Source organism: Pristiophorus japonicus, chromosome 20, assembly GCF_044704955.1.
Source record: "Pristiophorus japonicus isolate sPriJap1 chromosome 20, sPriJap1.hap1, whole genome shotgun sequence".
Taxonomy (NCBI): Eukaryota; Metazoa; Chordata; class Chondrichthyes; family Pristiophoridae; genus Pristiophorus; species Pristiophorus japonicus.
In genome coordinates this window covers 32933258-32959990 of record NC_091996.1, presented here as the reverse complement: position 1 = coordinate 32959990, position 26733 = coordinate 32933258, and the positions used below count along the sequence as shown (strand labels likewise).

General features: G+C 42.2%; 1 protein-coding gene across 1 annotated transcript in view; it reads left to right on the top strand.

Annotated features, from left to right (window-relative positions):
- The window catches only part of rc3h2 (ring finger and CCCH-type domains 2), a 149842-nt gene extending 123870 nt beyond the window's left edge, over positions 1–25972 (top strand). Inside the window, exons 17-19 of the mRNA XM_070863243.1 lie at positions 4587–4682; positions 6909–7045; positions 20321–25972. Coding sequence (XP_070719344.1) covers positions 4587–4682; positions 6909–7045; positions 20321–20522 — 435 coding nt within the window. The 3' untranslated portion in view covers positions 20523–25972. The remainder of the gene's footprint in view (positions 1–4586; positions 4683–6908; positions 7046–20320) is intronic.
- The last annotated feature ends 761 nt before the right edge of the window (positions 25973–26733 follow it).

Here is a 26733-nt window from a genome sequence, read left to right as displayed (position 1 = left end):
GGTGATGTGTATCACTACTTTAGTGCCTTTGAAAGACCCGACGCCAGGTTGGAATAGTGAATCGAATTGTTGTAGGACTTGTGAGCACGAATTTCACTCCACAGATGACATTGCGTGTTCATCCCCTCCCCATTTCCAGTTCATCTCGGCTAACCAGCTCCTCCCCAACAGTGCGGGACCATTGCCCGGGACAATCCAGAGCGGCAGCCGATTCACTAACCCATTGTGTGTGACAGCCAACATTGCACTGCCTAGCACCGGAATGATTTCTTTAGTGCAAGTCCGTAATTGTGTCTCAATACATGCTAATTTGGGTCTACTGGCTTTAAGTGGCCATAGCTTCTCAAATTGCTGAATGCCCATGAGTGGCTGGCCCCTGTGTTAGCTCCATGCGTACAGGGATACCGTTTAATAAAAGCCTCATCATCATTGGTGGCGTTTTGGTGTATGAACTGTGAATATTCGCCACCTGGACCCACTGAACCTTATCGTCCATCGATTTGCCCCAAAAATCATCCTGCCTCAAAGAACCCTCTTCTGGTCCATCCGCCTCATATATTAGTCTGGTTGCAGACTTCCTGCACATTCGAGCTAAGTGGCCACAGAGATTGCAGTTCCTGCAGACAAACTGTTGAAATCTGCAAGATCTAGCTGAGTGTTTTCCCCCACACCTCCAGCATGAGTTAAAGTTTTCATTGTTGGTAACAAAGGGACTATGGCCAGCCATTCCATGCTGACTGTCCCTTTGACTGCTCTTAAGTACCCTATTCGTGGGTGTCAATGGCCCCACCCCGGGCCGCATTGTCCACTGTGATGGCGTGAATGTCCATTCAGCCTGCCATTATCTCTGTTGAAGTCCTACTCTGGGGTCTATTGCTGCCTGGGGAGTGTTTGACTGCACCTGCCTGCCTTGCGGGCTCTGAGTCACATTGATGTTGTTGACTCCCTGATCCATCGCCGCGTTAGAGACAGAATTGTGCGCGTATATTATTTTCGTCTCTTCCTCCCCTGCCATGAAAGTTGAGCTATCAACACCGCCGCTTCCAAGGTCAAATCCTTGGTCTCAATTAATTTGCGGAAAATTCCCGCATGACCGATGCCCTCGATAAAGAAGTCTCTTAGCATCTTCCCCCTGCAGGCATCTGTGAACTTAGAGGCTGGCCAAACGGCGGAGGTCCGCTACGAAGTCCGGTATGCTCTGTCCTTCACGATGTCGGTGGGTGTAGAATCTGTGTCTGGCCATATGTATGCTACTCGCCAGTTTGAGGTGCTCCCCAATCAATTGGCTAAGTTCTTCAAAGGTTTTGTCTGCCGGCTTTTCGGGTGCTAGTAATTAGTTCATGAGCGCGTAAGTCTGTGGTCCGCAGCTGGTCAAAAGATGAGCCCTTCGCTTGTCGGCCGCTGCATCCCCCAGCCATTCTTTCATAACGAAGCTTTGCTGAAGCCTCTTAACATAATCGTCCCAGTCTTCCCCAACACAGTACCGTTCCTCTGTGCTACCGGTGGCCATTCGCGTGGGTCGTGAATTCCCGTTTCTCGTCGCCAATGTAAGGTCCTTACTCTACAGTATGAAACCACACGACGCACATTCTGGGACCTTAACTCTTTATTCACAGGGCTCCAAAGACAATGACCCTGCGTGGGACCTCCCTTTTTATTCCTGTGTGACCAGGTAAGGAGTGTCTCCCACAAGTTCACCCCTTGTGGTCAAGGTGTGCATCTCGTTTGAGTGTATACAGTAATTCAGTGGTGTTACATTATGGTTACATACATGACAGTACAAATCTAACTAACTGGGCACACTGTGAGATGTCCTGCTGCAGCAAATTCTGGGCTGACACATTTATAACAAAACTCTTGTTGATAGTGAGATGGAGCATTGCAGCAAGGAAGATCGAGAAGACCGTTGGTGCGATGACGCAGCCCTGCTTGACCCCGGTCCGGACGTGGATTGGGTCTGTGGTGGATCCATTGGTCAGGATCTCGGCTTGCATGTTGTCGTGGAGCAGGCAGAGGATGGTGACAGACTTTTGGGGGCAGCTGAAATGGAGGAGGACGCTCCGTAGTACCTCACGGTGCGTCTATCCACTGGGAGGATAGACGCACCAACGTCCGTATTCTCGCTCAGGCCAACATCCCCAGCATCGAAGCACTGACCACACTCGACCAGCTCCGCTGGGCGGGCCACATCGTCCGCATGCCCGACACGAGACTCCCTAAGCAAGTGCTCTACTCGGAACTCCTACACGGCAAGCGAGCCCCAGGTGGGCAGAGGAAACGCTTCAAGGACACCGTCAAAGCATCATTGATAAAGTGTAACATCCCCAACGACACCTGGGAGTCCCTGGCCCAAGACAGCCCTAAGTGGAGGAAGAGCATCCGGGAGGGCGCTGAGCACCTCCAGTCTCGTCGCTAAGAGCATGCAGAAATCAAGCGCAGGCAGTGGAAGGAGCTTGCGGCAAACCAGGCTCCCCACCCATCCTTTCCTTCAACCACTGTCTGTCCCATCTGTGACATAGACTGTAATTCCCGTATTAGACTGTACAGCCACCTGAGAACTCACTTTTAGAGTGGAAGCAAGTCTTCCTCAATTTCGAGGGACCTGCCTAAGATGATGAGCAAAACTCTGCCGTGAATTTTTGACAAGATTCATTGTTTATTTTGCATGGCACACAAGGAAAAACTGGATGTACTTGCCCCTTTTAAGAGTTTACTCCTCCAGACAGGACCAACATAAACTCCTTTTACTGCATATATGTAACACTTGTGAACTTTCTACTTGTGTTTTTTCTGTCCTGTCAAATAAAAGTTAGGGAATAACCAGCAAGAATATTTTCCATTGACAGAGCAAATGGAAAGTATCCATGACTTATTGTTGAAGAAATGGAAATTAGTTTATTTTTTAAAATCGGGAAAACAATTATATTGGCTTTTTTAAAAAAAAAAAAATGTTTTTAAGTTGCTTATAATGGTGAAAATATCCTTGACCTGTGCTGCTTAACCAAGCTTTGTTGGTAATTTTGATTTCTGTGCAACTGTGTCACCCAATCGAAATTGCTGACTAGCCACAAGCACCGTTTTAGCCACATTTCATACATAACTCCTTACAAACAATACCTGTACAGGCAAATGTAGGTCACCAAAGTTTGGAATTCCTGCATGAGTTTATCAGTCATAGAATATCTTAGTGCAGCCTCTCGGTTTTTGTCTAACAGTTGCAAGCTGTAGTTAGACTTCATCAGAGTGATTGCTGAGAATATTAACTTGCACAAGATGTGCCAGTCTGGCCCCTGCTCTCTATCCAGAATGGCGTTGGGTGCTGCTTGCCCATTGCCGTCACGTGCCCCATTTGAGCTGTTTATTATTGGTTGGACTCTCGTGCTCCTGCTGACCTGCAGCAGTGTTTACGATTGGCTGAGTTGACCGTGATGATGGCTCCCCTCTCCATACAATGTTACTGGTGTTTCCATGGTGATTTTTTTTAAATTACCAAACAAAAATGCGGTTAGGAACATGGGAACTGGAGTAGCGCATTCAGCTCCTCGAGCCTGTTCCGCCATTGAGTTGGATCATGGCTGATCTGTGCCTCAATCCCGTTTACCCGCCTTTGTTCCACATCCCTTGATGCCCTTATTTAACAAAAATCTTATTAATCTCTTTCTTGAAAGCTTCAAATGACAGTATCTACAGTATTTTGGGGGAGAGAGTTCCAGATTTCTACTACTGTGTTTTAAAAAAAAAAAAAAGTGCTTCCTGATTTTACTGCTGAATGGCCTGGCTCTAGTTTTAAGATTATGCTTCCTTGTTCTGGATTTCCCCCGCCAGAGGAAATAGAATCTCTATCTACCTTATCTTGAATCATTTTATCATTTTAAGCTCCTCGATTAGATCATTCCTTAATCTTCTATATCCAAGGGAGTACAAGCAAAGTTAATGTAACTTGTCCTCATAATTTGACCCTTTGGGCCCAGTATCATTCTGGTAAATCTGTGCTGTACCCCTTCCAAGGCCAGTGTATCCTTTCTGAGGTGCAGTACCCACAGCTCAACACAGTGCCCCAGATGGGATCTGACCATGGCTATGTACAACTAAAGCGTAATTTTATATCCTCTTTGTATTCCAGTATCCTTGAGATAAAGCAAACATTCCATTAAACTTTTTAATTCATTTTTGTACTTGTCCACCAGCTTTTGGTGACTTTTGTACATGGACACCCGCATCTCTTTGCTCCTTCACAGTTCCTAGTTTTTCTCCATTTTAGAAAATACTCCGATCTTCTTGGATCCAAAGTGGAGGACCTCACACTTCCCCACATTGAACTCTGTATTTGCCACAGTTTTGCCCACTCACTTGATCTGTCCATGTCCCTTTATAACTTCCTGCTCCAATCTGCACTACTTATTGTGCCGCCCAACTTAGTGTCATCTGCAAACTTCGATATAAAACTATCTATTCCTTCATCCAAGCACACAGTATCTTTTGTGTATTGGTATATTTTAACACTTTGCTGTCAATTATCCTGTTGGTACCAGACAGGCATTTTAATTTATTGCCAATCATAAACTTGATTGTTTGTTTACTAATAGAGGGAATTTTCAGAGGATTCCGCAGATCCTGATCGGGATATAGAATTAGAGCTTTCTGCTTTGGATACTGATGCCGATCAAGATGAGGAAATAGAGGTATGGATATATACTACATATTAAAGAAATGGTAACCCTGTTTAGGTTTATGATGGAGAGATATTTTGACTTTCCTAGTTGGCAGGTGGAAAGCACCTACTGTGATTTAAAGCATATTCTACAAAAGCCATGGCCATTTGCTCAACTCTTGTTGAGAGTTACCTTCTCTCGATTTGTAAAGCAATCCTGATTCCTTTGTTAAGTATTGTTTGATTGTCTTGGAAAGGATGGTATGCTGTTTGCTGCATCCATCCTTAATTTAGATGTTAAGGTTATTTTCCCGTATCCCCACAACATTGAAAGTACTATACCTCTGTAACCAGTACTTTTTTGTTTTGATCAATTTAATAGTTTTGACAACTGGAGTAACACTTTACAAACAAGTAATTTTTATGCATATAGATTATAATGTACATGTATCTAAAATTCACAACTGCTCTAAAGTAGAGAAAAATGAGGGGGTGGATGAACTGCATTGAATAAACAATCCTATAATTCCAGTGTTATCGAATACGTTGGCCACTAATGTGGCTAATTTGGGAATCCAGATTTAGCTAATTGCATTTTTTAATAAATTAAAATTAATAATAGATGCCATTGTTGGGCAGGTGGTCTCAATACTTATATTCACATAGCATATGCATGTGTGCTTTAATCTTTTTGTGCATTTGTTGGTAAAATGGTGATCGTTGTGTGTGCTGTACATCATAACACCATTGTCAGCTCAACCAATCGGATTAACCACTCCAGGATAGTAGAAGAAAGCAAGTCCAACCAATGACAAGCAGCTCCAACAGGGCATGTCATGGCAAAGAGCAAGCCGCATTCAACAGCATTCTGGATGGAGAGTAGGGGTGGGCCTGGCGCGTCTCGTGTGAATCAACAATTTCAGCAATCAAGCTGAACTCTGAGTACTGCTCACAACTTCTGGAGAAAAAGCTAGAAGCTGCACTAAGATGTGCCATAAATTCATGCCAGAACTCAAGCTTTTGTGAAAGAGAAAGACTGCAAAGCTTTGCGCTGAATTGTGGTAGATATTTAAGTAAATCCATTTACGTGTGTGTGTGGTTTTCTACTAAAATTTGTGGATTGTGCTAAAATGGTGTTGCCATATTCATGCCTGTGGCTAGTCACTAATTTATATTGGACAACACTGATATAGTTCAAACAACGATACGTTATTGTAGCTTAATTTATTTAATCAACGTCTTATGCTCAAATGTAGGCATAAAACCTAATCAACTTCAATGTACTATCTGAGAAATTATAATTTTGCTTCAAAAAAATGGTTAAAGAAAGAAATCCAATGATGTGCATAAGCTCCCATAGTGTGTAATACCCAACACTATGCTGCACAAATTTTGATATTTTGAATAGCTTTAATTCAAAGACTGAAGCATCCTACTCCTGTAAGGAACAATCTTAATTCTCTATTTACATATATCTTCCACATGTTGAGCCCTGAAATGTAATACTTTGAACAGGATCAATCATAATCTATTGCATTTGCGCGCACAGCGATCACCATTTTACCAAGTCTATTATCCAGCTCCTTGAGAGAACCAGAATGTGCTGTAGCCTTGAACCTTGCACATGCTTCACCAGCGATTTCAATTTGCATTTGTAGCACTTGATTTCTTTATCCCTGCTACTTATCACATCACAGATGCTGAAACAGCAATTCTGACAAACAAGAATTTATGAGCTGTTACATTTTAACAGACCAAGTGGTGGAGAATGAGCAAGAAAGGATTTCAGGGTATAGAAATAAATTGCTCAGCTGCAACACGGAGTTGATCTGAAATCCAGTAGCATCTGATGCACAACACTTTGTAGGGACCAGCATAGTAACCTTGGGCTCAAATATAACCATTGTAAGCTGGTCATCTTGCTGCTGGTCACCTTGCGTCAGGCAAGAGAAGAACGCTCCATGTAAATGAGCTCCGCTTGAAGCAGTAGTTTATGACAATTCATGGGAATAGCCAGTTGGTAGAAACTAACAACATTTCCAGTTTTCAGAGTTTGCAAACCATCCTGCAACCTGTTCATATGTCTACAAGGCTAAGTGAAGGCAATTGGAGGAAAATATTTATTTTTAGTGCAGCAAATTTATCTGGAATATTTTGTAATATTTGCTGCTTAGATTATATAATTTTTGCAACATATTACATTCCATTGGGTAGAAGATAGTACCAGGTTAAAAGCAGTATTTGTTTGTTCACACAGGATGTCCTGGATCGGCATTTGGGTATTGGCTCCCAAGGTGATCTGACCAGTGACAGTATGTCCGAAAATGGACATCATCATCTAGGTAAAGAGCAGGAGCAGCGGGGCCGCAGGATTGCAGAGCACATTGCTATCACGTAAGAATCATAAAGCTGTATAGTTAAAGAATTTCATCATTTTGTTTTTCCTTAAATGTATTTTGACATTTTGATTTGTAAATCTTGTTGATATGTGGATGAAATAGAAGGGGAAATCTGCAGACAGTTTAGAAAAATACGCAAGAACAGGGTTGCACAATTGGATGATTTTACAGACTGAAATAAAAATTAATGCATGTAGTCAGAAGGGGGTATGCTGTTTGAAATGTATTCAGGACTCCTTCCTAGATTGTTGTGTTGTGTTTATAGACTGACACGGAAAGAATCATTTGCTTGACTTTAGTTCTTTTAAATAAAATGGAATAAATAATTGATGTGACATGTCAGAAAACAATAGTGACCACAACACAGATGGGTTCAGTGTCAAAATAGAAAAGGATAATGAAGGGTTAAAGATAAGGATGCTAGACAGGAAAAGGGCAAAATTCAATGAGGCAAGAGGGATCTGGCCCAAATTATCTGGGCAGACAAGTTAGCAAACCAGTCAACAGATCAGCAGCGTAAAATCTTCAAATGAGATACACAGGGCCCGAAATTCATCATATTACTGCCCGGAAATGCGAATTTGATTTTTTTTTTAAATCAATTACTGTCCACTTACCGCCCACATTCCCTCCGGCAGAAAATTCATCAGATATTTACCGTCAGCAGTAGTCGATAATGCCTGCCCATCGGGGAAGACCAAAAACGCAAATTTGATCGCTAGGATCCATTTACTACCTGCCCGAAATACCGTCCTGAAAAAGCTATGGTCTTAAGATCTTAGCCGATCTTAAGCTCATGGTAGTAGTGTGCCATGGCAGCACCCCCCAACACCAGCTTTGTCTGCCCACTGTATAGAACTTTCATGACTATTGCCCTTCATTTTCTAAAAGTTAGACACTGTACAAGAGTGGTTAAATTCAATAAAAAGATTTATATAAAATTGGAAAACATTTAAAACTTGGAAAACTTTCAGAACTTTCAAAAATGTCAACAGTTTAAAGCTTAATAAATCATTTTTAACAATTTACAATGAACACTTTTAATCAAAACAACAACATAAAACAACAAGAACAACAACATCAACAACCATGTAAAAAAAACGACCAACACCCAACCCTCTAGCCACTCCCACTGCCTTCCTTCCCGTTTTGCCTATCCCCACGCCGACCCCCACCCCTGCCCCGCCCCACGTTGGGACCAGGACGTAGTACAGCACTGCATCCGGAGCGCTGCTGCCATCGTTGATGGGAAGACAATGGCGGCGCCATGATTGGACTCACAGGAGCAGCTCGGGATGTGGAAGGCCTGGCTGCTATGGCACGAGGGTGGGGGTTGCGTGCCACATCCCGAGACCATCAATTGCCGCATGGCATCTAAGGACTCAGTCTCGACATAGACTCCTCATGTCGGTCTGAAAGTCCTGTGATGTGCCCAGCTATCGCAGCCATGGCCTGAAGGTGCTCTTGACCTATCTCGACGGTCATCCTCGACTGTTCAACCATGTCCTGTTGAGCGGCCCCCCGTCTTGCAGCATTCCCTCTTTGCTGCATCAACCTCCGTGGATGTGGCATAGTGGCTTGACCACTAGGGGTGCAATGCTGCACACCGCTTGGTCCCGCTTCTTCGGAATCATTTGCAAAGCTATAAAACTCCGACCCTGATGCAGTTATTCGTGTACACAGGTACAGACACAAAGGTTAAAACAATGTACTGCTCCTCCTCTTCGCCCCCGCCCCCCCTCCAGTTGAAGTGGCTGAGACAGTACCCCTTCGTCCTCTTGTTCCTCCTGTTGTTGGTCTCCCTGGGTGGCAGAGACGGAGACAGGGGCTCTCGAGGAGGTCTGAAGGTGCTTGAGGCGAGGGGTCTGGCAGATGCTCTTTGGGTGCCAGAGATCGAGGTGGCTGCTGCTTGAATGCCAGAGGTTAAGGCAGTGGCTACCTCGGTGTCATCCGAATCAGCATTTGCAAGTACAAAACAACATTTCAATGGTTAGCAGTAGAGGAGGGGTCAGGGTAACACATGTACTGTCACGTAGCAGTCTTATTTCAAGAACCACCACTGCTGCATTACTACATTATATATGGCCAACAGACAATACATTAAAATGCATGACATTACATTACATTACATGACCCCAACATCACAGTACATTATATTATTTTGAGATGACACTACATGCCCGGAGGCGTTGGGTGATAATTTCTACTGCAAAATTAAAGTAGCAATCTTTAATCGATTTGTACATGCGGCACACGAATAGCCATCAATACACTAGTCCTTACATTATGTCCCATTAATCCCATTTAGATTTACATTGTAAGTAGCAATAAAATCATTACTCACTCTGGCTGCGGCTACAATGTCATTCCACCTTTTGCGGCATTGGTCTCTATCCCTCACGATTGTCCCCACTGCGGACGTGGCCTCCCCAATTTCCTTCCAGATCTGCCAGTACTGGACCGGGGGTGGCTTCCCACGACCATCCGTGATAAGGTCCCGATACCTTGCCTCCACCGCAGAGACAAGTGCATCCAGCTCCTCATCCATAAACCCTGATGCTCTCAGCCTCTGCCCATCTTTGACTTTTCTCGGTGTCGTCTTCTCAGGATTTTATTTAAGATCATTAATAAATCTTGCATAATTATTTTTTTTCTGACTTTTCCTGCTTTGTCTGTTGTCTTCGGTACTTTCTGTTTTCTCTCTCTCTCTCTCTCTCTCTCTCATCTTTTCACTATCTTCTCTGTCTTTCGAAGTTGCTGTTCCTCCCAAGCTGTTCCACACATGCGCAGCTGACTCCCAATCGCGTCAAAAAAAATTGCGCTTGCGCATTTAAAAAAATGTTTTAAATCGCGCATGCGCACAATTCGGCTTTCAATCTTTGCAGAGTCTAATGGCCTGCACCACCCGCTTACGCTCGCTTCCCACTGCCGCCCACTACATTTTCATGAAAGTCCCGCTGGAGGATCGCAGCGGGCGGTGAAAATCCACGGACCGTCGAAAATCAGGCGGCAGTGGGAGATCATCAATTTTGGGCCCATGGAGTATTTTAAAAAACTTCTATTTGGCAAAAAGGTGGTGTATCAAAGTTCCATTTTACAAAACCGAATCTTAAAAGGGAGGAATATAAGGCCAACAATACTGAAGAAAATTGTAGTGGAGAGGTGATTAATGAGATTAGAAAAGCTGAAAAGAAATTAGAATAAAGGGAGCAGCTAATATGTAAAGGGAAATAGTAAGGATTTTTTAAACATATAAAAAGTAAAAGAATAATTAGCGAGCAAAGAACTGCTTAGGGATGAAAGAGGGAGTCTAATTATGAAGAATTAAATATGGCAGCAATATTAACTAGTTTGTCAATTTTTACAAATGATGGAAGTGAGAACTAGCGAAGGATATGGAACAGTTGTTAAGAGATAATGGTAGAAAAGGAAATGGTTCTGAAAAATTAGCACTATTCAACATAAGTTACTGGGACCCAGTGACATGCACCCTAGATTGTTAAAAGGCAAAAAGGTGATAGCAGAGGCTCTGGCCACAAATTGTGTGGTGGGAGAGGAGGATAAACTGGCTAATTACACACTAGTTAGTCCAACGCATTGTGGACAAACTCTTAAAATCTGTAATTCAAGGTAAAATTAGTGAGCGTTTAAAAAAGCATGAGTTAATACGGACAACAAACATGGATTTGCTAAAGCCAAGTCGTGTTTAACGAAAGCAATAGATTTTTTTGAAGAAGTCACTGATTGGTGAGATAGAGGGAATGCAATAGATGGAATGTGTATAATTTCAGAAAGCATTCGAGAAAGTGCCTCGCATGAGGATTGTTAGAAAAATTCAAGTATATGATCTACGGGGAAATGTAGCATCATGAATAGAAAACTGGTTGGTTGACCGGAAACAAAGATTTAGAGTAATTGAATGTTGCTCAAATTGAAGAAAGATTTGAAGTGGTGTACCTTGAGTCAGTTCTGGGTCCATTTTTGGTCTGGGTTTAGAGAGATGATTTGGAGTTGGGCTTAACCTTGAAATTAGTTAGAAGTCAGAGGTTTGGCAAACAGTTAAGACAACTCTAAGGGCCCAAGTTTCGGGCCGCGCCTAGAACGGCGCAGCCCCGACCAGGACGCCCGTTTTTCGCGCCACAAAGTGCGCCTAAAAAAAACTTCCAGATTCTCCGGCTCCCTGCTGGTCCTCTGGCCCTCGGCACGGCGCAGCACGAGCTGTGGGGGGCGGAGCTAGGTCCCTCCGCTGAAAACAGTGCCGGAACCTCTGCACATGTGCGCTACAGTGGGCACGCATGTGCAGTAGCTCCAGGCGCCCAAAACTGTGTGGGAGGGGCCCGAAGCACGCAGCCCCTAGCCCTGGCCGAATGGCCTCACTGGGGCTGCGTGCATAAGGCTCCTCCCACGCCCAGCTCCTGCTTCCTCCCGACCCGACTTGACTGCCACTTCCACCACCCCCCCCCCCCCCCCAGCCACCGGACCTCCGACCCGACCTCCGCTTCCCCCGCTCCCGACCTCTCTCCCCCACCCCTCCGTTCCCGACCACCGTCCCCACGACCGACCGCCTGACCCCCCCGGACCCGACGCCACCTACCTGTCAATCCAGTAAGTCTAAGCTCGAAGTCTTGGGCCCGGCCGGACCTGGCTCGTTCAGCCTCCCTCTCCTTTCTTTCTCTCTCTCTCTCTCTCTCTCTCTCTCTCTCTCTCTCTCTCTCTCTCTCTCTCTCTCTCTCCCTCTATTTCCCCCCCTTCTCTTCCTCCCCCCTTCTCTTCCCTCCCTTCTCTTCCCCCCTCCCCTCCCTCCCTCCCTTCTCTTCCCCCCTCCACTCCCTCCCTCCTTTCTCTTCTCCCCCCCTTCTCTTCCCCCCCCCTCCCTTCTCTCCACCCCCCCTCCCCTCCCTCCCTCCCTTCTCTCCACCCCCCCTTCCCTCCCTTCTCACCCCCCCCCCTCCCTCCCTTCTCACCCCCCCCCCCCAACCCCTGTCCCCCACTACACCCCCTCCCCCACTGCTCCTCCTCCACTCCCCCTCCCCTCCACCCCTCGCTGTCAGAAACACAGACACTGACAGACAGAGAGTGAGAGACACACACAGACAGAGAGATAGAGACACACTAGGGGGGCATCCCAGCACGCTGTTAGAGGGCTCTCCCGGCGCTGCAGTCGGTAAGTAGAAAATGTTTTGTTTTATTGATTTTTTTAAAAAATTATTTCTTATTAATTTTTTTTGATTGATTTATTGGTTGATTTATTGATGTTTTTATCATTTATTATTGATGATGGCTCTTTATTTGTAAAACTGAAGTGTTTAATGTTTGTAAACTTCCCTTTAAACCCCCCTCCCCCCATTCCCTACGCCTGATTTATAACCTACGTCTGATTTTCTAAAGTGTAGACAAGGTTTTTTCAAACGTACAAAAATCTTCACTTACTCCATTCTAAGTTAGTTTGGAGTAAGTTTTCACTGCCGAAACTTTGAAAACAGGCGTAAGTGGCCGGACATGCCCCCTTTTGAAAAAAAAATTCTGTTCCAAAGTGAAACTGTTCTAACTGACTAGAACTGGAGCAAACTAAATGCCGAGAATTTGAATTTCTAAGATACTCTGTTCTACACTAGTTGCTCCAAAAAATCAGGAGCAACTGAGGCCGAAACTTGGACCCTAAAAGTTTTCCAGATGACCTCAGCTTAGTGGAATGGGCAGATGCAAGTTAATGTGGGTCATACATTTTGGGAGGAAAAGCAATGAATGGAAGTATACATTTGATAGGAAGGTGATGAAAGAGAGGTCTTGGAGTTCAAATACATAATTTTCTGACTGCAGGTGCAACCAGATAAATCCATAATATAGGCCAATAGTTTTTGTTTACACAGAGGGTTGTTAGAGGATGGATTGAATGAGGCAAAGACCATTGCATCTTTCAAGGGAAAATTTGATAAATAATTGAAGCAGAGTAATACACAGAGCTATGGGTGGGAGTGCAGGGCAGCGCGATTAGTTTTGGATTGCTCTGGCAGAGCAGGCTCACACGCAGTGGGCTGAATGGCCTCCTCCTGCTGAAACGTTCTGTGGCTCTCGTATCAAAAGGCAAGCCTCTTGCTCTTTGTCATCCAGGTCTCCAGAAGCAAGCAAATTGAAGTTGGAAAAAGTTACATGGAAAATTCTCTAGAAAATTGGGTTTATGTAAATAGAATCTCCAAGACCAACCTATAAGGTCTGAACCATTTGTGTAATGTTCAGGGCGAGAAATAATGGTTGATAGTTATGTATTCAAAATGGGATTTAATTTCACAAATTAGAGGCAGTTGCACATTTCCCACTGCTTGCTTAACTATCACTCTGGTACTAAAGATAAACATCACAACAATAAAAGTGCTAAGCATAATTCCAAGATTCAACAGAATATTTCTTAACTTCGGGCAGCCTAGCAAAATTAAGCAATTTGCTCATTTGATGTCTATAATCTTGAAAAATGGCACTTTAATAGAAGTGGTTTAATCCACCGATACTGTGTAAAGATGTCTCCATTTGTACAAAAATGTTGTGCATCAACAAAACATTCACATCTCCTACTTCTGAGTAAAGAAATAAATAACTTGCATTTATATAGTGTCTTTCATGTTTTCAGGATGTCCCAAAGTGCTGCCACCAAATTTGGGGAGTGGGGCTAGTGTGGTAAAGTTAATACTGAGGAAGACTGTGACAAAATACAAGAAGGCATTAATAAACTTGCAGAATGGTCATGTAATTGGCAAATTAATGTCAATATAGACAAGTGTGAGGTGGTGCATTTGGTAGGAAGAATAAGGAGATCGCATACTCCTTGGAAAAGAGTATAAATTGGGTAAAGAAGCAAATCACTAAAAGTAGCAACAGTTAATAAAACTTTTTTTAAAACAGTGGTTACAACATAGAACTCGTTGATAGGGTTAGATGAAATAGGGTGGGAAGAGGCTTACAGAATCATAAAAGTTTACAGCACGGAAGAAGGCCATTTCGGCCATCGTGTTCACGCCGGCCAACAAGAGGTTATCCAGCCTAATCCCACTTTCCAGCTCTAGGTCCATAACCCTGCAGGTTACGGCACTTCAGGTGCACATCCAAGTACTTTTTAAATGTGATGAGGGTTTCTGCCTCTACCACCCTTTCAATAGTAAGTTCCAGGCCCCCACAACCCTTTGCATAAAGACACTTCCCCTCAAATCCCCTCTAAACTTTCTACCAATTACTTTAAATGTATGCCCCCTGGTTGTTGACCCCTCTGCTAAGGGAATAGGTGGTTTCTATCCACTATATAAGAACATAAGAAATAGGAGCATAAGTAGGCCATTTGGCCCCTTGAGCCTGCTCCACCATTAATAAGATTATGGCTGATCTGATCATGGACTCAGCTCTACTTCCCTGCCCGCTCCCCATAACCCTTTACTCCCTTATCGCTCAAAAATCTGTCTCTCTCCACCTTAAATATATTCAATGACCCAGCCTCCACAGCTCTCTGGGGCAGCGAATTCCACAGGTTTACAACCCTCTGAGACACAAAATTCCTCTGCGTCTGTTTTAAATGGACGGCTCCTTATTCTGAGACTATGTCCCCTAGTTTTAGTTTTCCCTAGTTTTAGTTTTCCCTATAAGTGAAAATATCCTCTCTGCATCCACCTTGTCGAGCCCCCTCATTATCTTCATCTCTCATTCTTTTGAACTTCAATATGTATAGGCCCAACCTACTCAACCTATCCTCATAAGTCAACCCCCTCCTCTCCGGAATCAATCTAGTGAACTTTCTCTGAACTGCCTCCAATGCAAGTATGTCCTTCCTTAAATACGACCAAAACTGTACACAGTATCTAAGCCCCTCATAATTTTATACACCTTAATGAGGTCTCTCTCAGCCTCCTGTTCCAAACCCAACCTATCCAATCTCTCCTCATAGCTAAGATTCTCCATTCCAGGCAACATCTTCATAAATCTCTTCTGTACCCTCTCCAGTGCAGTAACGCCCTTCCTGGAATATGGTGACCAGAACTGCATGCAGTACTTCAGCTGTGGCCTAACCAGTGTTTTATACAGTTCAAGCATAACCCCCCCCCCCCCGGCCTTTGCTCTTTATTCTGTGCCTTGGCTAATAAAGGCAAGCATTCTGTATGCCTTCTTAACCACCTTATATACCTGGCCTGCTGCCTTCAGGGATCTGTGGACATGTACTCCCAGGTTCCTTTGTTCCTCTACATTTCTTAGTGTCCTACTATTCCCTTTCCTTGTTAGCCCTCCCCAAATGCATTAGAAACATAGAAAATAGGTGCAGGAGTAGGCCATTCGGCCCTTCTAGCCTGCACCGCCATTCAATGAGTTCATGGTTGAACATGCAACTTCAGTACCCCATTCCTGCTTTCTCGCCATACCCCTTGATCCCCCTAGCAGTAAGGACTTCATCCAACTCCTTTTTGAATATATTTAGTGAATTGGCCTCAACAACTTTCTGTGGTAGAGAATTCCACAGGTTCACCACTCTCTGGGTGAAGAAGTTTCTCCTCATCTCGGTCCTAAATGGCTTACCCCTTATCCTTAGACTGTGACCCCTGGTTCTGGACTTCCCCAACATTGGGAACATTCTTCCTGCATCTAACCTGTCTGAACCCATCAGAATTTTAAATGTTTCTATGAGGTCCCCTCTCATTCTTCTGAACTCCAGTGAATGCAAGCCCAGTTGATCCAGTCTTTCTTGATAGGTCAGTCCCGCCATCCCGGGAATCAGTCTGGTGAACCTTTGCTGCATTCCCTCAATAGCAAGAATGTCCTTCCTCAAGTTAGGAGACCAAAACTGTACACAATACTCCAGGTGTGGCCTCACCAAGGCCCTGTACAACTGTAGCAACACCTCCCTGCTCCTGTACTCAAATCCCCTCGCTATGAAGGCCAACATGCCATTTGCTTTCTTAACCGCCTGCTGTACTTGCATGCCAACCTTCAATGACTGATGTACCATGACACCCAGGTCTCGTTGCACCTCCCCTTTTCCTAATCAGTCACCATTCAGATAATAGTCTGTCTCTTTGTTTTTACCACCAAAGTGGATAACCTCACATTTATCCACATTATACTTCATCTGCCATGCATTTTCCCACTCACCTAACCTATCCAAGTCACTCTGCAGCCTCATAGCATCCTCCTCGCAGCTCACACTGCCACCCAACTTAGTGTCATCCGCAAATTTGGAGATACTACATTTAATCCCCTCGTCTAAATCATTACTGTACAGTGTAAACAGCTGGGGCCCCAGCACAGAACCTTGCGGTACCCCACTAGTCACTGCCTGCCATTCTGAAAAGTACCCATTTACTCCTACTCTTTGCTTCCCGTCTGACAACCAGTTCTCAATCCATGTCAGCACACTACCTCCAATTCCATGTGCTTTAACTTTGCACATTAATCTCTTGTGTGGGACCTTGTCGAAAGCCTTCTGAAAGTCCATATATACCACATCAACTGGTTCTCCCTTGTCCACTCTACTGGAAACATCCTCAAAAAATTCCAGAAGATTTGTCAAGCATGATTTCCTTTCACAAATCCATGCTGACTTGGACCTATCATGTCACCTCTTTCCAAATGTGCTGCTATGACATCCTTAATAATTGATTCCATCATTTTACCCACTACCGATGTCAGGCTGACCGGTCTATAATTCCCTGTTTTCTCTCTCACTCCTTATTTTAAAAGTGGGGTTACATTGGCTACCCTCCATTCGATAGGAACTGATCCAGAGTCAATGGAATGTTGGAAAATGACTGTCAATGCATCCGCTATTTCCAAGGCCACCTCCTTAAGTACTCTGGGATGCAGTCCATCAGGCCCTGGGGATTTATCGGCCTTCAATCCCATCAATTTCCCCAACACAATTTCCCGACTAATAAGGATTTCCCTTAGTTCCTCCTCCTTACTAGACCCTCTGACCCCTTTTATATCCAGAAGGTTGTTTGTGTCCTCCTTAGTGAATACCGAACCAAAGTCTGCCATTGGTCTGCCATTTCTTTGTTCTCCGTTATGACTTCCCCTGATTCTGACTGCAGGGGACCTACATTTTTCTTTACTAACCTTTTTCTCTTTACATATCTATAGAAACTTTTGCAATCCGCCTTAATGTTCCCTGCAAGCTTCTTCTCGTACTCCATTTTCCCTGCCCTAATCAAACCCTTTGTCCTCCTCTGCTGAGTTCTAAATTTCTCCCAGTCCCTCACATTTCTCCGGATTAAATTCCATTTGCCACTGATCTGCCCACCTGACTAGTTGATTGATATCTTCCTGCAGTCTGCAGCTTTCTTCATTATCAACCACACTGCCGATTTTAGTATCATCGACAAACTTCTTAATCATACCCCCTATATTCAAGTCTAGATCATTGATGTATATTACAAAAAGCAAGGGCCCTAGTACTGAGCCCTGCGGAACCCCACTGGAAACATCCCTCCAGTCACAAAAACGGCCATCAACCATTACCCTTTCCTTCCTGCCTCTGATCCAATTTTGGATCCAACTTGCTACTTTGCCCTGGATCTCATGGGCTTTTACTTTCGTGACCAGTCTGCCATGTGGGACCTTATCAAAAGCTTTGCTAAAATCCATATACACTATATCATGCACACTGTCCTCATCGACCCTCCTGGTTACCTCCTCAAAAAATTCAATCAAATTAGTCAGACATGACCTTTGCTTAACAAATCCGTGCTGGCTGTCCCTGATTAATCCCTGTCTTTTTCTGAATGTAGATTTATCCTGTCCTTCAGGATTTTTTCCAATAATTTTCCCACTACTGAGGTTAGGCTGACTGGCCTGCAATTACTGGGTCTATCCCTTTCTCCCTTCTTAAACAAAGGTACCACATTAAACACCGGCATGGACCAGTTGGGCCCAATGGCCTGTTTCTGTGCTGTACATTCTATGTTCTTCACAGCACTGAAGTGTAATTACTGTTATAATTCAATTTGTGCACAGCAAGTTTCCTCAAACAGCAATGAGATAAATGACCAGATAATCTGTTTTTGGTGGTGTTGCTCGAGGGTAAATGTTGGCCAGGACACTGGGAGAATTTCCCCTGCTCTTCTTCAATCTACTGCTTAGACCTTCTACACCTGAATGAACTACGGTTTAAAAATGTGGTATCTCTGGCAATGCAGCATTTCCTGTGCTGCCAAGTGTCAGCCTAGATTATGTGCTCCAGTTGGGTTAACAAAAAGCTATCAATCTGCGATTTAAAATGTAACAATTGATCGAGCATCAATTGCCATATGTGTTAGTGTTCCAAACTTCTACCACCCTTTGTTTCCTAATTTTACTCTAGAAAGGTCTGGTTCTAATTTTTAGACTATACTCCACGCCCCCCCCCCCCCACCTCCAACCAGCAGAAATAGTCTTTCTCTACCCTATCTGTTCCCAATATCCTGAAAACTTCAATCAAATCACCCCTTAACCTTCTAAATTCTAGGGAATACAACCCTTACGATACCTACAAGAGTTTACTTATTAAAAGAAAGGTTTATATTCATCATCATCATAGGCAGTCCCTCAGGATCGAAGAAGATTTGCTTCCACTCTTAGCATGAGTTCTTAGGTGGCTGTGCAGTCCAATACGAGAACCACAGTTTCTGTCACAGGTGGGACAGATAGTCGCTGAGGAAAAGGGTGGGCAGAGAGCCTGGTTTGCCGCACGCTTCTTCTGCTGCCTGCACTTGATTTTTGCATGTTCTCGGTGACGATACTCAAGGAGCTCAGCGCCCTCCCGGATGCACTTCCTCCACTTAGGGCGGCCTATGGCCAAGGACTCCCAGGTGTCAGTGGGGATGTCGCACTTTATCAGGGAGGCTTTGAGGGTGTCCTTGTAACGTTTCCTCTGCCCACCTTTGGCTCGTTTGCCGTGGACGAGTTCAGAGTAGAGCGCTTGCTTTGGGAGTCTCGTGTCTGGCATGCGAACTATGTGGCCTGCCCAGCGGAGCTGATCAAGTGTGGTCAGTGCTTCAATGCTGGGGATGTTGGCCTGGACGAGGACGCTAATGTTTGTGCATCTGTCCTCCCAGGGGATTTGCAGAATCTTGCAGAGACTTTGCTGGTGGTATTTCTCCAGCGACTTGGTGTCTGCTGTACATGGTCCACGTCTCTGAGCCATACAGGAGGACGGGTATTACTATGGCCCTGTAGACCATGAGCTTGGTGGCAGTTTTGAGGGACTGATCTTCAAACACTCTTTTCCTCAGACGGCCGCAGGCTGCACTGGCACACTGGAGGCGGTATTGGATCTCATCATCAATGCCTGCTCTTGTTGATGGGAGGCTCCCGAGATAGGGGAAGTGGTCCACGGCCACGCCGTGGATCTTGATGTTTGGGGGGCAGTGCTGTGCGGTAAGGACAGGCTGGTGTAGGACCTTTGTCTTACTAACTTCGATCAAATCACCCCTTAACCTTCTAAATTCTAGGGAATACAACCCTTACAATACCTACAGAAGTTTACTTATCAAAAGAAAGGTTTATATTAACACACCCATAAATGACTGGCTCTGGCAGGCTATGCTGATTTGAGGAGAGGCAAATGCAGTCGTGACCCTTCTCACTGGAAAAAAAAATCAACAGCAGAATCAATGCAGAGAGGGGTAGTCGTACACAACTGCACTTCAGTGTCTTTCTGTTCTATGTGGACAAGTCTGATTTCAGGGCAAGCTGTATTTATATATTTTACTACCCCGCCGCTTCCAATCAGAAGATACTTATGATTCTGCTGATACCAGTTTAATTATGACCCGTCAGCTACTTTAACCGGCAATGTTAAGAATTCATAGCAAACCATTTGGGCAGTATGTTCGACATAATGCAGATACACATTTTATTGCTGCAGAACACACGAATTATGTATGATATCATTAAAAGTTTGACTAAGGGTGCTGTACTATCAAGTGGTGGGACACTGGTTTACATTTGTGGCCCTCCATATATGTATTCCCAGTTGCGGGCAGGGCATTTGTGGGAAGTATTGTATGGAGGGATGCTTCTACAGAGGAAGATGAAAGTTGCAAGTTGTGCAGCCTGAATCCACTTCTTAGTTTATAGACCAACATTAGCAATGGCCCAGAAATGGGTCACTTGCCTGGGTGTCAGCTGTAGAATGGGGGACTGTATGGAAAGACACAAAATCGGGGAATTGGAGAAAATGCAGAATAACTTAACGAAAGATATTACTGGAAACCATTTTGACTGTTTTACTAGCTATTTCTTGTATTTCCCTTTCCATCAGAGAGGAACAGAAGATGATACCTATAACTTCTGGCTTTAACCAGCCCATCACCGCCTCAGTTGGCTTCATCACCTCCCCGGCTGTGACTGCTTCCTTCAGCATCAATAATTTGGTCCTGAAAACATCTGCAATCAAGCTGTCCGAAGATGAGAACAACATGAAACCTGCAACTAATGGCGAGGCTCTAGTCAATGGGAGCTGAAGGGCTTTGTGCTTACACCGACATCCAAAAGCAATTAATTTTGCTTTCTATATTATATAATATAATATATATAACACATGAGTTTGTATATATGTGTGTGTATATTATATTATGTATTTTTTTAAAGAACAATATGGGGGCATCAAATTCCTGTGGACTTTTTTGATACTACAAAAGCCCTCCTGCATTAACCATTTTGACAAATAAAATTAACTTTAGTCGGATAACTAGTTCAAATTCCAGTGAACCTTGGGATTCGGACATCATTCTACTTAATGCTTCAAAGCAGCCTTTTATGAGTCTGTTGTGAGCCGGTGCAGTAACTTAGCCATTCTTATTCACAATGGCTAATGTAGAACGTAAACAACTCAGTTGTTGACCAGCAGAGCCTTGCAGCAACACACCTGGTGAAAGCTAACTATAACTTTACCTCCTCTTCTATTTCTTTTATATATTTTTGTGTACAATTCACACAAAATTGTAAGAAGATAATGGCTTGGAAAACTGTATTTTCGAGCTGTTATTGTAAGATTTAGTTTCATGGCATTGTTGCACTTTTATAGGAAAGTTTTGTTAAATGGTGGAAGGAGCATACTTTTCACCTTTTTTAAAATGCATAATTAGAGTTTCAAAATACAGTTTCCAAAAGATTCCGCAGGCAATGTTAACATAAGATTGAAAAATTGAGAAATATCCCTAGCTAATTTAAGTGTTTAAACAAATTTATAAAGCAAATGTTAAAAAAATAGGGATGGGATCACTGAAGCATTGTGGCATTGTCACTTATTTTCTGGATAGCCAAGTTATGTGCCTCAGAATCCTGCAAGATTAACCACTGACTAAGCGTTGGTTAATGTGGCATATAAACAGAAAATACTCAGCAGATCAGGCAGCATCTGTGGAGAGAGAAACAGAGTTAACATTTCAGGTCGGTGACCTTTCACATTCACTCTTTCTCTCTCCACAGATGCTACCTGACCTGTTGAGTATTTCCAGCATTTTCGGTTTATATTTCAGATTGCATCTGCAGTATTTTGCCTTTGATTAATGTGCCAGGAAGCTTTCATCTCCTTTGTTCATAGACTAAGCAGCAATTGCATAAAATTGATTCTTCTGCATTTCATTTAGAGGCACTTCTGTCGATCTTGGTGCTCCTCGGATAGAAATTTAACCTGCTACATCCTGATATTGGTGGATGTGTAGCATCAGGGAGTTCAACATCACTACCTACATTACTGTACTTGAACAGGTAGTAATGAGTATAGTGACCAGATACAGAATAGTAAGTAATGGAACCTCACCCACTGCTTTCTATCCCAAAAAACACACCAAAGACAGAAATTGCAAATAGTTTCATTTTGCAACACCTATATCAAAAAGTCTTGTCTCGTCATGTTCTTGTAGAGATTTTCATTACTGAGTTTATCAACAAAAAGTACCTCAGATACTGAAATGTTCTGTAATGACAATAATGAACTTACACTTTGTTGGTCACTGGTAAATTACACTGAAATGCATCTCTGTAATTAGTTTACATCAAGTACTGCAATGTTTTGGATGTAGATCATAGTTGTGTTTAAAATACTTGGATATTCTGAGATATTTTTCTTTTTTTTTTTAAAAGAAAAAATCTTTTGCGCTTTCCTGCCAATACATTTGCTGTATATAAAGTAGAGTGAAAACTGTATTTTGGAACTCCTGCATTGTGTGGTGTTTGCACTGAATGATAAGCCAGTTCTACTGGTTTCTTTTCTGCCCTGTCCAGTCTAATAACTTCTAATGGCTTCTCTGTATTTGCTTCATAATGGATGAACATTATAGGTTGTAGTAAGAGCTCAAACGTACTGTAATAAATTGATGAGCAATCCAGAGTCGCACCTCACACAATCCAGTTTAAAACCACCATCTTCAGTTTGATTAAACGTAGAAGTAAATGCCAACAATATCAGTACTTTATTTGACTAAGATACTCTTGATAATAATCATGGTAATGCATTTTGTTTAATCCGAGGCACAATTTATCTCTGCTATTTCACATATGTTCACTGGATCCTGGGAGACTGATAGATTTATTATATAATAGCTGGGGCACTGACTGTAGAAGTATTTAAAATTTGTTTACATAAATCTGCAGTTGTGATACTTAAGAAGTTACAGGCATTTTGTTTGTTTTAACTCTGTGTAAACTTTCTTTTCACAATTTTTTACACACACACACCTGAGAAATTGAGAGGAAAAGCAGGAAAGCTTTCTGGCTCTCCTTCACTCTCTAAATGAGCTAATTGTAAATAAAATTTCTAAGCTAGCTCTTTGAGGATTTTAAAACGTGGCTTTGTTTACATAGCTAAGACCATAGCAGTCAGTTTTTGAAGAGGAGCGACAAGAACATCTGTTTATAAAAGCGCTGTATTAGCCTTCATTATATTTTTTACAATTCTATTGAATCCCTAGCCTGTGTTCATAATTTTATAATGAGAATGTTTTGGATCAAACCATTTCAAATTAAATAATAGAACTGTGTGTGCTATTAATTCCCTTCTTAAAAAGTCAACTGTTGCATGCAAGTAATTTCTATTATGTAGGGTTGCCATTTGCTATTAGCCTATATTTAAAAGTGTCCTCCCATCTCTATCTTTGCTGTCCTATTGTCTTGATATCACATTTTGAGTTTTTATGTTTTGATGACTTCTGTGAAGTTGATTGTTCTGAAAATCGTACTGGGATATTTTAAACCAAGCACGACTTTCACCAGGTAGCTGCAAAGGAGGTGTTCTGCTGGTAAACAACTTCTGCAAGATCATGTTATTGGTCGTCTGAGTTGTTAAAGTGATACACAATACCACAACAAGTGTCAGAATTTCTAAAACAGTTTTGTGCACTTCCCTGAGGGTTGAACATTTTTTTTCCTGGAGGATATTTGCACAGAGTGATGAGACAGATTGCTGCTTGATGTTTATGATTGCATTAGGCAGTATCATGAAATCTCTTCCTATTTATAATAGGATTTATATAGGTTTTTGTAATGAAGGAGTGATATTGTACATTTAATTTTTTGTGGGCCTCCGTACTCAGTATCATATACCGAAGCTTATATATACTGGGATCTATGCACCTATTCTAGTCTGAAGTATCAGTCTTTGTGTGTTTATATGGTCTTTAGTCCATGTCTCTGTACACATTAAAGTTTTTTTTTAAATCTGGATACTGGCATGACAGCCAATAGTAAGCAATCTAAAGCTAAACTGACTGCAGACCATTTTACAAACTCTTCTATTGCAGTAATTTAATTTTCAACCAAAGCTGCTCTTAACAATGTAGATTCAGAGTAAACCAAAACATGCACCAAAGCTTTAGGCAAGTGGTGTAAGTCATTAAAATAAGTAGCATAGGAACAATATTTAATATCAATTTTATGTAAAAATACATAGTTGTGTGCTGTAGTTTCCATCTAAAATTTCCAGGTTTAGTCCAGTTGCATTATTAATAAACTGGAAGACCTTAAAGGTCTCCATAAATTGAATATTCACTAATCACCAGAGTTGCACACAGTACTGATTATTGCTTATGAATGTGTTAATTATAAATGGCAGTTGCTATGTTGCTGTAATAGATGAATACCTAATTGAGCTCATCTATCTATTTTTCATGAATCATAACATTTAACTCCGTGTGTGGGGCTTTCTTGCCTGCAACACAGCAGGCAGGCATAGGTATTGAAAAATATGGGTCAAGCTCATATCACTGACAGAATTTAAAGTACAGGAACACAGGTTGTTGAAACTTGTTTTCTTATCCCTGCCTATTGGACCACATCTTGATGGTGCAAACATGATCAAGCTTTGGATCAAAACCATCAGACTGGAATTACAGAATAATTCAAAAGAAATTGTACACGAGGTCCTGCAGCAGTACTTATTCTCTGCCACTATGGGGCCTCAGTGAATTGTAAATAGTTGCTTTCTCCCTCCAGTGGTAGAAAACGGGTCCTGTTGCATAATATTTCACAGCCACAGGACCCATCAATTATCCAATGTTTATTTTGGAAGTAACCCCACTCTTAAAAAAAAACTGAAAATGCCTACTATATAGTTTAAGGTCTATTTATTGATGCTTGAATCCAGGAAAGTAAACACATAAATAACTTTTAAGTATATTAATCTTAAAGGACTTTTCATATGCTACTAGTTGTGTTACTTGAATATGACCAAGATATAACCGGAGCCCAGGAGTATCCGAATAGCCCTCCGAAAATAGATTGCAGCCCTCAGGGAAATGACCACCCTCTGTGCTACAAAACTACAAATATCATCTTCAGTGCTTTCTGAGGGTGAATATATATTACATAAATTAATCTTGTGTATGTACCTTAACTTTTTATTTTAAAATTGCATTCTTTTGTGCTCTGCTATTGGGGGGATTGGTTGCTTTTTTACAACTGATGCACGTTAATTATGGTAACGTATCATCATTTTTGATTATCAACCAGCATTAGTTATTTTTAAGATATTTAAATGGAATCCACTCCTGTGCAGTTACTCTGCTGCATGGGCCCAAGATGCATTACTTCAGAATTTAGTCACCTGCACATAGCCCATAAACCCATCCAGTGACGGCCTTGGTTAATCAAAGGCATGGAAATGCATGCAGTTCCTTAGCTGGGCAAAAACAAAGTACATTATACTGTAGTTGTGATACAACACACGTGGTTCTTATTTGTACTACACGTGCCCACTGTACAGCCACTTGAAGCATTGTGGTTAGCTTGCAGCATTTGCTGTCTGCCGTTTTGCATATTCTTTTCCCTGGAAGTTATGAAAAAAATACTTGCTGCAAAACTAAAATCTTTAGAAAAATTGCTTAGCTGGAAAAGAGGCCTGTTTTGTCAATTGTACAACCGATTGTGGAGCTCAAGTGTGAATATCTTACGTCTGTATTAGACATTTTCTTTGCAAATCTATTGTTCGATTGAAATGTAAATGAAATTAAAGATGGTACACATCCGTCATGTATAAAGGAGGCACCATCAATACGATGGATTTAATAGTCACTTTTACTACACCTACTTGGCTTATATTTAAAATGTATAATTTTTTTTTTAAGTGCTCGGTTAATTAAATAGGGAATAAATTCTATTCCATTTGTTAATTTCAATTTGACTTCCAAATTGTTGGTAATCTGTTACCCTCTTTTTTGTTTTAGGAATAGGATGAAATATGAATGCTAGGCCATTGAGGTCTGTAAAGGATTAGTTTTGTGATACTGAATAGCAAAGGTTAATTCTCTGTACAAAACCTTGTTTGCTGTAGCACTGAATTGAAGAGCTAATAGCTTGGGCTGTACACCAGAATAGAGTATCATGAATTTCAGTGTTTGAAAGATGATTGATGGGACAGTTTGCAGTACTTGAAATGTATTTGCATGCATAACAATAAAGTTATTTGTCAATTAAAGTTTTTCCTCATTGCTGTTCCTTCCGACAGACACAAGCCTTTTGTGAAAAGTGCTTTAGCTTGGTTGGGGGAGGGGTGCTGGTATATGTGTGCGGAATATATTGGAAACATTGTTCAACACATTAAACAATCGTCAATGCAACGGCAACAGTTCAATTCTTTAAAGGAAACATTTCCTTAATATAAACATATCCAGTTTTGTAATTTAAATGCTGAATATAGTTTCTTTTAAAATATCAGGAAGTAGAAGCCATTATAGGTGACTATCCAACCACTGCTGGTAACTAGATATTTTGAATGTACATGTAATGGCTGTGCAATAACAATTGAATGGTTCAGGAATCATTTTTCAAGTTGCTTATACATGTTGCTTGAACCATCTTATAGTTTTTTAATCTATTTTTGTAATCTTTCTCTTTGTGTGTGTGTGTATATATATAATAATTCCAAACCAACTTGGACCCACATATAACTTAGTAATGCACATTAATGGGTTATATTACTGTGAAAGGGAGTACAGTGAAACCTGTAAATTATGAATACCTTTAGGACTAACACCAGCTGTCATTTTTGCAGCTGTCCTTATTCTCAATGGTCATTGTATGTACTGTTTTATTTTAAAAATCAATAAAGTGGGGGAGATGTTTACCTAGCATCCATAACAGCAGAGAAACTGCTCTCTCCCTGGGCTCGAGGCGTGCAAGTATTCAATCCCAGAGAGAGAGCGCTTTCTCTGCAACTATGGATGCTGGGTTAAAAGC